This window comes from Macaca fascicularis, chromosome 6 (assembly GCF_037993035.2).
Source record: "Macaca fascicularis isolate 582-1 chromosome 6, T2T-MFA8v1.1".
Lineage (NCBI taxonomy): Eukaryota > Metazoa > Chordata > Mammalia > Primates > Cercopithecidae > Macaca > Macaca fascicularis.
The window spans coordinates 115,355,919-115,371,951 of record NC_088380.1 but is presented as its reverse complement, the minus strand read 5'-3'; the positions used below and the strand labels follow the sequence as shown (position 1 = coordinate 115,371,951).

The 16,033-nt window shown below is 33.4% G+C and overlaps 1 protein-coding gene across 16 annotated transcripts in view; it reads right to left on the bottom strand.

Annotated features, from left to right (window-relative positions):
* The window catches only part of FER (FER tyrosine kinase), a 439,449-nt gene that overhangs the window by 311,837 nt on the left and 111,579 nt on the right, over positions 1 to 16,033 (bottom strand). For 15 of the 16 annotated variants that reach the window (XR_012413997.1, XM_015451752.3, XM_073994008.1 and 12 more), the window contains 3 exons: positions 13,396 to 13,579; positions 9,873 to 10,010; positions 9,160 to 9,279 (listed from right to left, as the gene is read on the bottom strand). Coding sequence is in view for 15 of the 16 variants with exons in the window: in XM_015451752.3 (XP_015307238.1) it covers positions 9,160 to 9,279; positions 9,873 to 10,010; positions 13,396 to 13,579 (442 nt within the window). In the remaining variant the exon portion in view is untranslated. The remainder of the gene's footprint in view (positions 1 to 9,159; positions 9,280 to 9,872; positions 10,011 to 13,395; positions 13,580 to 16,033) is intronic. The other variant, XM_065545843.2, reaches the window with a different exon arrangement.

The following is a 16,033-nucleotide window of genomic DNA, read 5'->3' as shown; positions in this document are numbered from 1 at the left end:
ACTGTTTTTGCCTGCTGCCATCCATGTAAAATGTGACTGACTCCTCCTTGCCTTCTACTATGATTGTGAGGCCTCTCCAGCTATGTGGAACTGTAAGTCCATTAAATCCTCTTTTCCTTCCTAGGCTCAGAAGTCTTTATCAACAGCATGAAAACAGACTAATACAGTGCAAACAGACTAATACAATATGTATGTATTTATGTGGTATGTGTTTATATATGAGTATATAGGATAAGAAACAGACAACTACAAACCAAAGTTTTATCCAAACTCTCAAGAGGTGTGGGATTGGAGTAGGGAGTGATTTAAGTCCAAAGAAGTCTTTCATAGTTTACTCCATATATATCAACATTGTTTGAATCTCTTATAACACGAATAGATTTTTTAGAATCATTAAATAATAAGTAATATAAAGAGAGGCAGAAAAACTATCGTACATAATCAGAAGAATGCTAAATACGGCAATAAAGATTGTTTCATTTTTATTTAGAGTGAAACAACATAATAAATTTCAGTAAGTCTCTGACGGCATTTGATATTAAAGCAAAATAAAAGCAATAATACTTATAATAATGATTGAGAGTCATCAGGGAAAGGTCAGATTGAACATTTTTCTTTAATCATATATATATATTCATAAAAGATTTGTATCAAATCTAGTAAAATTATGTTTTTGAGTATCATGGAGATACAAGCTTCAGTTATTGAGAGAATTCGCTTACATGGAATAGTTCATATTCTGACTATCAGATAAAGAAGAATTACTGTATTAAGATTCAAGATCATTCTCAAGAAAGCTACATTTCAACCACTGGCTCCAACTTCCTTATTAAATAATTATAAATAAGTAAGTAAATAACACATAATGTTTTGCCATTTATCAAACTCTGCCTTACATATAATTTCATTTAATCCAAATGAAAGTTCAGAACACAGAGCCCTACCTCAGAATCTGTCCCAACCACTTTCTGTCACCCAAGTCTGGAGGGAACAGAAAAAACAAACAGCTTCTTATCACTGCCTTGACCATGCTACATCAAACCTGAATTTAATAAAAAGCCTTTTCTCTCCTTATCACTTTGTTCTGTTCTATCCTTTGCTTCTTTTCCCTGCACATTTCCCTTATTCTCATTCTCTTCCTGGTTAATTTTCCATTCACCTCTCTTCTCAAATCTTCAGTCATTCATTTAAACAAGTGTTTATTAAGCACATTCCTTCTGTCAGACACTCTGCTAGACAGTAGGGATACAACAATAAACAAGTTTGCCCTCAGGAAATTTACATTCTACTAGACAGACATCAAATAAGAGAAGACAAATGATTTAGAAGAATAAAATTATACAGGGAGGCCAGGAGCAGTGACTCACACCTGGAACCCCAGCACTCTGGGAGGTTGACAGGGGGCGGATCACTTGAGGTCAGGAGTTTGACACCAGCCTGGCCAACATGGTGAAACCTCATCTCTACTACAAATACAAAAATTAGCTGGGTGTGGTGGCAGGCACCTGTAATCCCAGCTACTCAGGAGGCTGAGGCAGGAGAATTGCTTTAATCTGAGAGGCAGAGGTTGCAGTGACCCAAGATCATGCCACTGCACTCCAGCCCAGGTAACAGAGCAAGACTTCATCTCAAATATATTTGATGAAATATATATATATATATATGAAAAGTATTTACTCTTTCTTATCAGTATCCCCTTTAAAAAAAAAACAAATCCTGTAATGTGTAAATTAAGTGAAGAGAAAAACATTTGAGTAATTACAGTTCATGTATAGATGACATAATAAATGTAAGAATAGTTCATAAATTTCAAAGTACAATATTCACCATCATGTTATTACGTTTCATATACAAATATAATAGTAACAGTTCAAATGAGAACACATAGATACAGGGAGGGGAACAACACACACTGGGGCCTCTGAAGGGAGGGCTGGCAGGGTGAGGGAGAGCATTAGGATATACAGCTAATGCATGCGAGACAATAGCTGGTGATGGGTCGATAGATGCAGCAAACCACCATGGCACACATTATATATAACAAACCTGCACGTACTGTACATTGTATCTGAAACTTAAATAAAATAAAATAACATAAAAAAATAGTAACAGTTCAAATGGCTTACTCTTTACATTTTTAAATTAAATATTATAATATTATAATGCAAAGCAGTTAAAAGTCATAAAATGACTCTGCCTGGAAAAAATTCACAAAATGACATAATACTTAACATTTATTGAGTACCACGCATAGTTTTAAGTACTTTATAAATAAGCACTTAAATTTATATAATTCTTACAACACCCTTATGATCTCCATTTACATATGAAAAACTGAGGCAGAGAGGTTAAGGCTCTTGTCCAAGGTCACAGAGCTGGTAAGTGGGAAAAGCTGATAATAGAGCCCAGGCAGCTTAAATCCTAAATCCACACCCTTAGCAACTAATATCCTGTCTTAGTAATTACACATTCTAGAATTTATCCTACATATACGCTTTAGAAAGTGTACAAAGATGTAAATACAAGAATGTTTATTGTATAATCACAATAAACAAAGGTAAATGTATCGTGATGCTAATGATGCTTAATTCTCAGGTGCCTCACTTGCATGATCCCTTCCAAGACTCTATACTTAATTTTGTATTTGTAAGTTTGTATAGATTTTCTTAAAGATGCTCCCTACACTCCAATTTTATAAGCTTGGAGTCCCACAAAACCTAGCACCACCTCTGGCAATGGAAAAAACTGGAAATAACCTAAATGCCCATCAATAAATAACAAAACTAAAGAAATTACGTTACATACAAGTAGTAAAACACTGTACACGTTAAGAAGATTTAATACATGTTTAAAAAGAGGATGACACAAAGGAATATGCATAAAATAATTCCTACTTACACAGAAGAAAACAATTCATACACATGTATATGCTTGTATACACATTCTAGAAAAATACATACACTTTTTTCATGAGTTAAACCTGGAAGGTAGTGATGGTGGTCAACAAAAAGAAGAAAGGAAAATTTTAATTTTTATTGTATACCCTTTTGTAAGATTTTACAGATTTTATCACCTGCATGCTTTAGTTAGGTAATTTTTAAAGATTTAATTGTATTAAACGATACAAAGGCAGCCCAGCACATTGGCTCACGCCTGTAATCACAGCACTTTGGGAGGCTGCAGCGGGTGGATCACTTGATGTCAGTAGTTCGAGACCAGCCTGGCCAACATGGTGAAACCTCATCTCTACTAAAAACACAAAAAATTAGCCAAGCGTGGTGGTGCACGCCCATAGTCCCAACTACTCAGAAAGCTGAGGCAGGAAAATCACTTGAAAGTGGGAGGCGGAGGTTGTGGTGAGCAGAGATTGCACCACTGCACTTCAGCCTGGGTGAGAGACCAAGACTCCATCTCAAAAAAAAAAAAAAAAAAAAAAGAGAGATACAAAGTCCTAAAACCTTTATTATGGATAATAAAAAGTTTCTAACACTTATCCAACACTTTTTATATCATAATCATTGGATGTCACGATCTAAATCTTACAACACTCTTAAAGGGACCAAACTTCCAACTTCCAAAAAAATTATGACTTGACAAACAATTCATCTTAACTTTTATTTCTTACATGAAATTTGCAATGCTGTAACTTTAAGTGTGATATTTGAGTTAATTTAAAAAATGGAATTTATAGTTGCCTGAGCTAACTTTTCTGACATCTCTTTTTCTCTATTGCTGCAACATAAATTGAAAATATAAATTATTTCTTGCCATCTCTTTCTTAAAATATAATTGCAAGAGCATAGGATTTTTATGGATGACATTCTATACCATGACACAAACCTTTATGAGCTTTTCTCAAGAGTAAACAGAAGATGGCTTCTACAACCAAGCAAAAGTTACAAGTTTCTGTTATAGTCACCTCCTAATACCCACTTACTCCACCTCCAATCCAAAAAAATCCATCTGCTTTCTTCCCTACAACTTTGTTTCCCTTAATCAAACAGTCCTTCCAACATGTCACCTGACTTCAATATTTTACATTTTTCCAAATCTTTCCAACTCACTCCAAAAGTATTCCCCTAACACAGCCTGAGAAAATTCTAATATTGTATATGTTCAACCAGAGATCAAACTTGAGCTAATACTGTAAACAAGAACAGCCCAAAACAGATTTGGTAAAAGCAAGGTTCTATGTAAGAGATGAAGGAGTAGTGGAGTATTTGACACCCCATTCAGTACAAGGTTGATTCAGAGAGTTGGATGGGTTAAATTGATATCATCCTCTATAACAGGAGTCAGCAACCATTTTCTGATAAAAGTACAGAGAGCAAATATTTTAGACTTTGCCACCAAGAGGCAAAATCAAGCATAGTATATAGGTATTTATATAACAAAAGAGAAAACAAATATTCACAAATATTTTGTTGGCAAATTCAAAATATAGTAATAATTGGGTACATGTTATTGTAATGCCAGTCTCCTACTGAGAAGAATGAAAATCTTTTGATGGCCATAATACTTCCCCTATCACTGCAGTTCAAAGTTAGTGTTTACAATCAAAATCAACTGTAAATGTTCACCTATTAATGCAGACATTTAATAAGATTTTAAGTCTTTCGTATTTGTACAGTACATAGACCGGTACTGCCAAATACCAATATCAATCCATGAGCATAAGATTTTAATTAAGTATATTCAGTGCTTAGCAGGCGTGGTGCAATGGCATAATAAACACAATGTTTCTTCATCGAATTCAATAACAAAATAATCCACACTCTGCTGTGCCTTAAAAGTGCCACATTTTAAATCGATTTCCTCTTCTTCTTTTGACAGTACAGGCATGAACTGATAATAAAAATAAGATGCCACAGTACATTGATATGTGTGGCACTCGAAATGCTGTTGAGTTATAACTGTGTCACTGTGATTTGTATAGTGCCAAGCAGCAGTGTGAAGTGATGAGTGTGCCACATATGGTCTCTGTCACAAGTGCCTGGCTCTGCCACTGTAGCAGGAAATCACTCACAGACAGCAGGTAAATGAATGAGCATGGCTGTGTTCCAATAAAACTTTATTTATGTACTCTGATACGTAAACATCACATAATTTTTGTTTGTCACAAAATATAATTCTTCCTTTGATTTTTTTCCAACCATTTAAAATGCAAACAGCATTCTTAGCTCATGGGCTGCACAAAAATAGGCAACTAGCTGGATTTGCCTCATGGGCTATAGTTTGCTGACTCATGCCCTATAAGAACCAAGAGAATCACTTTTCCACATAGAGAATTACCATTCTTCAATTAAGAGATCCTATTTATATTCTATTAGAAAAGCTAAATATGTTCTGATTTTCAATTTTTTAAAATGTACTTGAAATCCTAAGGCCTGAGACTAGATTATGCTTTAGAATATAAGACTATACATTTCACATAATCACGGTATTCAAATATATCTACTACTGACAGGCAATAACAACTTATAATAAAGAGACCTCATTTGAAATCAGAAAACAGAGTCAACAAAATAACTAAATAGGACCTTAATTCTTTACCATTGTATTAAAATTAATCAAAATTCCTTCTTTTGCAGACAAGTTAATGCTTATATTATTTTGGAATAACCTGCTATCTTTAATTTGTCATACTTCACCTACTGACATGTTGATTCAAAACTCCATTTAAGTTTGCAATAGGTCACCATTAGACGACTCATCTGTCCATAATGACAAAAAGCACAAAACAGACACTTAAATATATTCTTCTAAATTGTATAGACTTTATACAATTCAAAATTGTATAGACTTTAATTTTTCAAGTAATTTGATAAACTAAAATTACTAAGTCCCAAATTATTCATTTAAATAGTAACTAGATGAGATGAAATATTTGCATATATAATTTTAATAAATAGATAATTAAAAATAAATTAAGCGCAAAAAACCTTTCAGCATTTGGCAAAGAAGGTAGATGCAAAAAAAAGAGGCAGATGGGAGACAGGTGTTGGTAGGGAAGGAGAGAGATTATGTTATATGTAATAGAAACAAAGAAAGCAACCTCAGATTTAAGCCCAAAAATAATGTAGCCTAAATGCATGTGTGATGGGAAGTGCACAGCCTCAGGTGCCTAGTACTAGAAGTTACCTGAAGCTGAGAAACAGCCTTTGACCACATGGTAAGACACCATCCAAAAATTTTTCCTATAAATAGGAGATAATCCTACGAATAACTGAGTTTAACTCTCCTATGTATTTAGACCTTGATAAATATTGTTGATATATAAATAATGAGACTACAATAAAATGCTTTGTGGTACATATTCAGATGGGTAAAAGTGGTAACTTTATCAGGTACATGTCATAGTGTTAGATTTCCATAACAGAGGGGATAAGTAATCTGTCCAGTTTCACAAGCATAATTTGCCAAATTATACACCAACTTACATATGTAGAGACATGCTATAAGAGCGCTTATATATCTGTATGTTATATAACACTGGGTATTATCCAATTATTTAATCTGTGCTAATCTGGTAAGTGAAATAGCCTAATTCTTTTTAATTTATATTTAATTGCCAATGAAGAATATCTTTTCCAAGTACTATTGGTAATTTGTATTTCTTTTTCCAGGAACTAACTGTTCATTTGTTTCTTTCACTTCTATTAGAATAATATTACAATACAATCTACAACTAAATTAACAATATTAATGCATTTAGGAAAGAAAAGATGTTTAACTTAAAGCACTACTAAGTTAAAAAAAAAAAAAAGGAAGAAAGATTTTCCTAAGTCTTATATTACACTCAAAAAATACATACAGTTTTAACGGAATTACCTTATATTTATTTGAAAGTGCCAACAGAGATACTGAATAATTCTCTGGGAATAAAATTCTTGAAGAAACCCTAATCTTAAACTCATACCCTAAATACAGATACTGTTCAATGAAATGTAACTGAAGTTTTATCTCAGTAACATGTGAGCAATTAAAACTTCTATCACATTATCAAAGATTTATTACCTTTAATTTATTGCATTTTTGTTTACTGCTTCACCACTATAATTAAGAAACAATGATTTATGAGCATAACTAATTTTGCTCTCATTATACCCTAGAAAGCTATAAAACAAATTCTTCTTTGGTCACAAAATCTCTAATTTTACATAAGCTTATAACAGGTAGCTATTTTTAATTTTACCACATTATATTCCAATATCTACATACTCACTCTTTTGGTGTTTATTAAAACATATTAATCAATTTCAGTGTAACCTCCTTGAAGGTATTAACCCTTACAACCTTAGATATATAGTAAATATACTGGATGAATAAATTAGTGAGTTATTTGGGAGCAATATAACACAAAAAAACAGGAATAATCTATGTCATATTCCTTCACCAGCAGCATGTGAATTGAGAAACGGAATGTCTCACTACACAGGAATTGAGAAACTCTGCTATCTATTTTGTACCATACATTCAACTCTATTGTTTAGAACAGAGTCTCTCAACCTCAACACTACTGATATTTTCACTAGGTAATTCTTTGTTTGGGAGGCTGTCCTGTGCACTGTAGAATGTTTAGCAGCATCTATAGCTAATGTCTCCAGATACTGTCAAATGTCCCCTGGAGTGTAAAATCACCCAGGGCAAGGACTACTGGTTTAGAGATAGCTGACATTTTAAATATCAATGGTCAGAAACCTAGTCAAAGTGCGACTCCTGTGTAGGGCATGAAAAACTTAGGAATAGCTTCAAAAATCCCAATAAGGCTGCTAGGCAAAACTCTGTAATGCAGGGTACTCCCATGCCTCCACTGCTCTCATCAGTAGTCAGTATACCATAATTATTAAGCCTTCATCTTGTACATATGATTCGTGGACAAATATTTGTTAGTTTCTTCAATCCTATCTAGCCAGCTTTAAAGATTCCAAACACCTGGCTGGGCACAGTGGCTCACGCCTATAATCCCAGGACTCTGGCAGGCCGAGGCAAGTGAATCACTTGAAGTCAGGAATTTGAGATCAGCCTGGCCAGCAGGGCAAACCCCACCTCTACAAAAAACACAAAAATTAGCCAGGCATGGTGGCACATGCCTGTAATCCCAGAGACTCGGAGGCTGAGGCCTGAGAATCGTTTGAACTGGGAGGCAGAGGTTGCAGTGAGTCGAGATCGCACTACTGCACTCCAGCCTGGGCAACAAAGTGAGACTTCAACTCAAAAAAAAAATGAAATAAAATTAAAAAAAAAAAAAGATTCCAAAACCCTTTCCAAGAGCCAGTCCGAGTTTCCCACCTTAGCTAATTACCTGTACCACTACCATGTTACTGAACAACAGAAAGAAGATTGTTTAATTATATTAGGTAGGGACATTTGGCTGAGCCATTTCAGGCAAAATTCCAACAGGTGATACGATATAACATGTCTAACATTGAGGAGCAATGAGTGCATAATCACCTATAGCTGTGAATCCGGCATAAAGAAAAACACATGCAATGTTTGTTAATAAATATATTTCCTTGTGTTGCTCCCAAACGAAATCAGGAGATAGGTTAAATATTTAGAAGTAGAGCACCTTATGTTTTCTAAATTCAAAAATGTACTACTAATTGCTTTTAACGTTTGAAAAGAACTAAAAACACATTGAGATTTCTCAAAATTCCTTTAATATTTTATGCAACAAAAACAACAAAGTGAAGACGGAACTGATTTAATAGCCTATAACAGAAGACATCCTGCTTCAAGAGAAAATAATTCAATTAAAAGTCAATTTTTTTGTACTAAGTGCTCTGACATCAATAACTCTCTTATCTCTAACAGTAAACAACCTAATTTCCAAAATGGTTCTTCCAATAAATTGAGAGGATAAAATGAGATTTAAAAATATATATAAATTTGGAAAAGCATAAAGCATTATTCTAATGTCAAATACTAGCAATAATTGGGCAAATGAATGTAACATCACACGGAACTTTGATATTCAGAATTACCAAAAGTAGTGATGAAAATGAGTAAAATTAACATATTTCTCAAAACATGTCACCCCCAAAATTTACTTTTCATTACTTGTAAAAACAATTGAAATTTTAAATCTGATAGAGTACAACTATAAAGCAATAATAATACTAGTATTTAAGCTGTTCATATTTTGTAAATACTTACATTACTTGCAAACTTTCTGCTGTTAAATTATTCCACATGATCTCATTTGCCTGAAGATTTTCATTTTCTTCCAATAAGGAAGTATCAAACTCTATTTCTTGTTCTTTATCAGCCGTTGTTCTAGTAAAGCATGCCAAATAATTTTGGTCATTGTAAATACAGTATCATAATACATCTTCATATACACCAAAGGCAGAATATTTGTTTTTATCCAAAATTATGTTAACAAAGTAAACACAGATAGTATAAATCACAACTAAATCCTGGGTTCCAAAATTGTATAACTTGAGACTTAGTTTCCTTTTTTGCAGAATTCAGGTATTAACCTGCTTTATTCCTGTCACAATTGTAGTAAGTATAAAATAAGATGCCATGGAAAAGTATTTGGTGCATCATAAAGTTTAATATACATATAAAGTTATGGTACTATTATATAAGTGTTAAAAAGAAAACATAATTTCATGGATTGAATATGGATTTCAGCATGGATTAAATATGGATTAACAACGAACATATTTTTACATATAAAAAACTATACATTATATAGTTATCATCATTGACAAAGAACTTTTAAAATTAAAAGCAAATTAATCTGAAATATTATATGTCTTAATAAGATCTTAAATATTTCTTATTTTTATCTGTGGTTAACTATTATATGAATGAAAAATAATACTGTCATAAATCCTTAAAGAGGAATAAACATGTCATACCTGTGAACATCTATGAAATTATTGTATTCTGTACTAGGATCTATCTGTTCAACCGACATTTGAATCTCTTTATGGACATTCACTATCTCCTCTGTGACAAGACTGGTTATCTGGCTGTATTCATCAAATATACCTTTGCTGAAAACAAAAATAAAATTTTGCAGCATTTTAAAGTTTTATCAAGAGAAATACCATCTCAAAAAGGATTCAGAACAATAAGCATAAGAAATGTAACATCAAAATGTACAGATGCTTGTTTCCTGTACCACCTTATTTCATACCTGGAGAGGAAAGTGGGGGGATTATATAAATGTACAGATTAGCAATTTATATTTGTTATCATACAATAATTATAAATGATCTAGAATAAGGCATTACTTTTTCAAACATGTATGTGATACGTCCAAAATGTAGGGCCAGAGTTGATAACTTTCTGTGTCAAAATATTCTCATATAAATTTTGGGTTGTATAACATGGAACTCTGATCAACCCCTGACTCTTTAATGTTCCTTTCCAGTGTCTGCTACTTCCTCACATGCTCTACCTGTCTGGTTCTTCCCTGCTTCTCTGGGCCTCTGCTCTTTTTTGTATACTTAGTTGAACTGGTTCTATACCTTGAAAGACATCTACATTTCTTCTCTTGACCTCCAATCGGTAGCAAAAATGTCATCAAAATTATTAGCCTGGTCTAATAAATGCAAAAGGGAAAAAACTATTCCATCGCAAAGACCAGCTTCCTACTTAAAAATGATATACTGTAAAAATATGCCATAGGTCACTGTCAACAACAAGTGTAGACAGACAAGCTTATCCTGCATATGCTGAAATAAATATAAAGCATGGTTTGTTTTTCTTTTCCACAATAATTACTTATAAAAAACTAATCCTCACAAGCTCCCTTATTGTGAGGTATTCTCTCAATTATTTTAAATAGGAAAATATCATTTAGGTTAAAAAAATGAGATTTAAACTGTTTCAGGCAATGCTAGTTTCAAATAATTAGAGAAATCACCTGACAGACACAATTTAAAGAAAAGGGGAGGCAGAAAAATTTAATACAGATTTAGTTAATATCTCTGGGATTATAATCTCATAAGTAAAAGTACTGAATGTTGTTCATGTAAATGAGCCTATCTAAATAATTCTTTTAAAGCAAGACAGTGGAGATCATTAACATTCACCTTTAATACAAATGGGGAGGAAAAATGAAAAAAATCTCCTAATATTACATGAATGTTCCATGAGATTCAACAGAGGTGATATAATCATGCTTGGAATTTTTAAATTCTAAATCTAAAATAATATATTACAAAGTACAAATAACATACCATGGGAAACTATTATATGTCTCAAAAAAATATTCCAGTGATGATGAAGATACTATTCTTGAAAATTCATGTGAACAGTTTAAAAATGTCTATTAATAAATGGAAGTAGGAAAGGAAATATTTCTAAATCAATAGTACGTACTTTAGAGATAAGTAAATTTATGAATCAAATATTTAAGTAGACATTTCACTATTTTATCAACACTAAAAAGTTTACATATTCAAATTAACTAAAAACACTTTATCTTATGTGAATACGGAGGATCACCTAAAATTTAGTCTTACCTACACACAAGTATATACTATCTAATTATCTTTATTTTCACACAAAGAGAAGTAAAAGTCAAGCAGAGTCTGGAAGGCAGCAAAGACAAATTTGCTCTTCTAATTTCAGAGGCTGTGGAAGTCAATAGCCCAAGAAATATTATCCCTAACCTGAAATATTTGTATGTAAACAGAATAATCTAACACAGTGATAGCTAGTTGTACTAAATCTGTTATAGCACCAGGGAGCCCTTCAAAGAAAACAATGCCAATCTCTGCTTCTGTCTTCACAAGGCCTTCTGTGTGTCTCTCTGTGTCCTTTCTCTCATCTTCTTACAAGGACTCCAGTCATTGGATTTAGGGCCTACTCTAAATCCAGAATGATTTCATCTTGAGATCCTTGACTAATTACATCTGCAAAGACCCTATTTCCAAATAAGGTCACATTCTGAGATTCTGGGTACACAGGAATTTTAAGGGTACATTCTTCAAATCACTACATTCCTCTCACAGAGAGTGCAGGGTTAGTCAGACTTCAAGCTTCAAGTTCCATATCTGCCACCTCTTAGCTTTGTGATTCTGGGTCCATTCTCACTTGTCTGTCAAAGATAAACCCTGGATATAACCTGTACTTCCTCACTCTACAGGATACTGTAAGGAACAAGTGAGCAAATGCACATGAAACTGCTTTGCAAAGTGCAATGTAGTGTATAAACGAAATGTTTTGTTTTAAAAGTTATCATTTTACCTTTAACAGTTACTTTGGCATTTATTAACCCATTTATGACTAGTGTTCCATTGTTGGAATGCTAAGCTTATGGGAGTTATTTATATCCTACTGCTCAAGGTTATTGCTAAGGTCTGATTTTTCACACACAAAAAATGTTCACACAAAAAAATTTGCAACCTCTGGCATAAATGGGTTAATTGATGTAATATACAGGCTTCCTCTTGCACCATAACCTGAAAAATGCTCATAATAATTTTTCACATCAATTTACATTTCAAAATATGCTAAACCTAAGAGCTTATGTGCTAATTTATGTAATTACAGATAAAGTAACTACAATGCAAGAACCTGCATTAAATTGGCCCAAGTTCCTTTTCTCATACTTCACTACTTATTTGTGAACTTTATCTCCACCTGAGAGATAACCAACCATTTACTTCTTTTCTAACTCTCTTTCATTACTACACCATTCTTCAACCCTACACATAGTTCACAGCAACTCTAACATTGAAGAATTACCCTACGCAATTTTCAGTGAAAGAAAATTGAATTTAGTCATTTGGAAGGCACTAAAACAACTAAGCAAGGAGATAGGGTCTACCAAAGGATGACTTTTTTTTTCTGTCATTTTGTATCAGTGTGTATGATAAACATGTGTGCATTTGACTTACTAATTAAAGTATATTGTTAGATCAGGAAGGCAAGAACTGTGGCCTGCTCATCTCTATATCCCTAAGCATCAGGTAATGTGTTTTGCATATGTAAAACTTCAATAAATATTTGTTGATTTTAATCTTATACAGAAGAAAGAACAAGAAGCTGACAAATAAACCTTCAAAAAAATCTCTTCCTTGAGCCTTTTCAGTTGTTCAAGATTTAAATACCCAACTCTCTGGAGGCAGATATTCACTTCCAAATACTTTTCAACTTATAATTTTTTTTTTTCATTTAAATTTCCAGCTAAGGGAACAAAACAAAAACATACAAAAGAAGGACCATTTTGGAAGCCAGCTAGAAGGTTTAGGGGATAAGCCCAAACTGAAGGGACATCAAAAGTGAAAATCAAGAAGAATCAAGGTCTGAAATACCCATTGGACTGGGTCAATAATAAAACTTACGAAACAACACCTAAACTAGAGAGAAAATATGTTGAAATCATTTTGTGAAGGCATTTTATGATAAAAAGAAAATGTATCTTACAGTGCTTTTATCATTTCTTCTTGCATCTTTTGTAAGGAGTCCAGAAGCAGGGGAAGTGTGATATCATAATACTGATTCTGATGGAGCTGTGCCCCTTTCAACGCCAATACATACTGATTGTGCAACATATGAAGTTTCATTGTCGCTTTATCGTATCGTTCCTTGGCCTTTTCAGTTTCCTTCCCTGAAAAAAAAAAAACTGAAGAACGTTAGTAAAAGAAAAAATTTTTATCTTCACTACATGAAAACTGAATTACTACTGTTTTGTTATTTCACACATTTTATAAATAACAAAATTTTACTGAACACACACTATGTGCTTAGCTTTATGCAAGGTACTGTTGATTTGTCCATCCTTAACACAAAGGTTGCCAAGAAGGAGGCATGTAGGATACTAAATGGTGAATAAAGGTCAAAGTAAAACACAGAAAAGTACAGATATATGATCCTTTTCATCTTCAAGAAGCTTATACCAAATTGAAACAACAGTGCACATAAAACTGTAAAACCAAGAAACCAAGAAAGTTTGTAAATAATGTTAAATTTTTAGGTCTATGTTTGAGATATCAACAAAGACAAGGGTACTCAGAGGAGGCTTTGTGGAGAAGCAAACCTTAAAATATAGGACATGTCTGGAGAAGTATAAGAAAGATAAGAACAGATAGTCCCTTCCTCTCACCTTCCTTTTTTCCCTTCATTCCTTCCTTCCTTTCACTCAATGAATATTATTAGCTGAACACTACTAGGAACTGTGCTAAACACTGGGAATTCAGTATTTGGCAAAACAGAGTCCTTGACATAGAGCCTTGTGAACTGGAATATTGAGTGACTACATGGAAAGAACAAAGTTACATAGAGATAAGCTTATCTAAAGACAGCAAGTTTTGAGAAAGTTAAAGAAATAGGTCTGCTTAGGTAGGGCACTTCTAGGTGCTGAATGACTTGAAAATCAAGCAGAGAAATTTAGACTTCATGTAGAGGAAGTCTGAGAGATACTGATAATGTTATAAGTTAAAACATTTTATAGTTCCTCCACTAGTCATTTAGAAAACATTTACAGATTGCCAATATAAGCGAATGAATATATAAATAAATGACAATTTTAAGCAGATCTTAAACTTTTGATGCAAATTACGCAAATATTTCTTGTCAATGTAGATTCAGAAAACAAACTGTTCAAGATATTTACTAATTTCTGCCCTTTCCAAAGAGGTCCTCCAAATAAATCCCCTCCCCAGAAACAGATCTTAAGTTGAGAATTTTTGACGGCAGCCTCCCTTTTGTTGCCGTTCTGCGTAGGCTCAGCAACCACCTGAGTATTCCTCATTTAAGAATCTCAGTACCCCCAGAGCAAAGAGCAGAGAAAAGGTGAGGCCTTTGCAAAGAGGGACAATTTCAGACCTCGGACCATTCCCAGGAAGAAGAACAGAATGAGAAATAGAATTCCTTTGCTTTCTCATCATCCCTCCAATTCTGATGCTCAGGAACTACATCCACATCACATAAACAGAAACAAACCTTCTGGCAGACTTGTATGTCTCTACTATCAACACATTCTAGTGTTCACAAACACTAGAATCATCACTGACTTCTAGGGAGTAACACATAATTATATTAAAGAGTTTAATTCTGTACCCATAGTCCATTCACTGGCTCTTGCACATGGGGATATTAATAACTGTCCAAGTTATTAATAAAATGTTACACAGATAATCTATTTCACTTTATAACATAAAGAACTTCTCAATAAGAAAATAGTATTTTCACCTGAGTATCTCTAACCCCTGTCACTGCTGACCAGAAACATGTTCTAAAACTAGAGTGGCAGGAGGGAAGCAAGTACATTAATTCAGTTCTCACCTGAAGAAAATCAGAAAGAAAAAAAAAAAACAACTTTAATCACTAAAGTAGTAGTTTTTCAAACTTTTTGACTACCACCCACAAGATAATATATTTTATGTCACGAACTAGTAAATAATCATATATGTGTTTATATAACTTTAATATAAAATGATTATTCTCCTTACTATGAGGTATGCCCAGTGATTTTTTCAAAAATTCAAATCTATTTAAATTTTTTTAATGTTTATCAGAAATCAGTAAACTTTTTGTCTCACTTAAAATAAATCCCTAAAGATTTATTTCACTCTGCATGACACTTGGCACAACTTTTTAACTTAGCAATTAATAAAATGACTTCCGTAATACTAACCATGAATGATTCTTAATGTTCTAAGGAATATATCCTCCCACATGATCAGTTACTATAATAATTTTTCATAGAATAATATAATAGCATTTTTATTCATGAATATTACTACTTAGCATTCTTCTTACAGAATATATTTCATTAAAAGTCCCCAAAAGTCAATGCAATTGCCTGGGTACAATGGCTAATATGTAATCCCAACACTTTCAGAGGCTGAGGCAGGCAGATTACTTGAGGTCAGGAGTTCGAGGCCGGCCTGGCCAGCACAGTGAAACGCCGTCTCTACTAAAAATACAAAAAAATTAGCTGGGTGTGGTGGTGCGTGCCTGCGGTACCAGGCATTGGGGAGGCTGAGGCAGGAGTATGACTTTAACCCAGGAGGCCGAGGGTGCAGTGAACCAAGATCAAGCCACTTCACTCCAGCCTGGG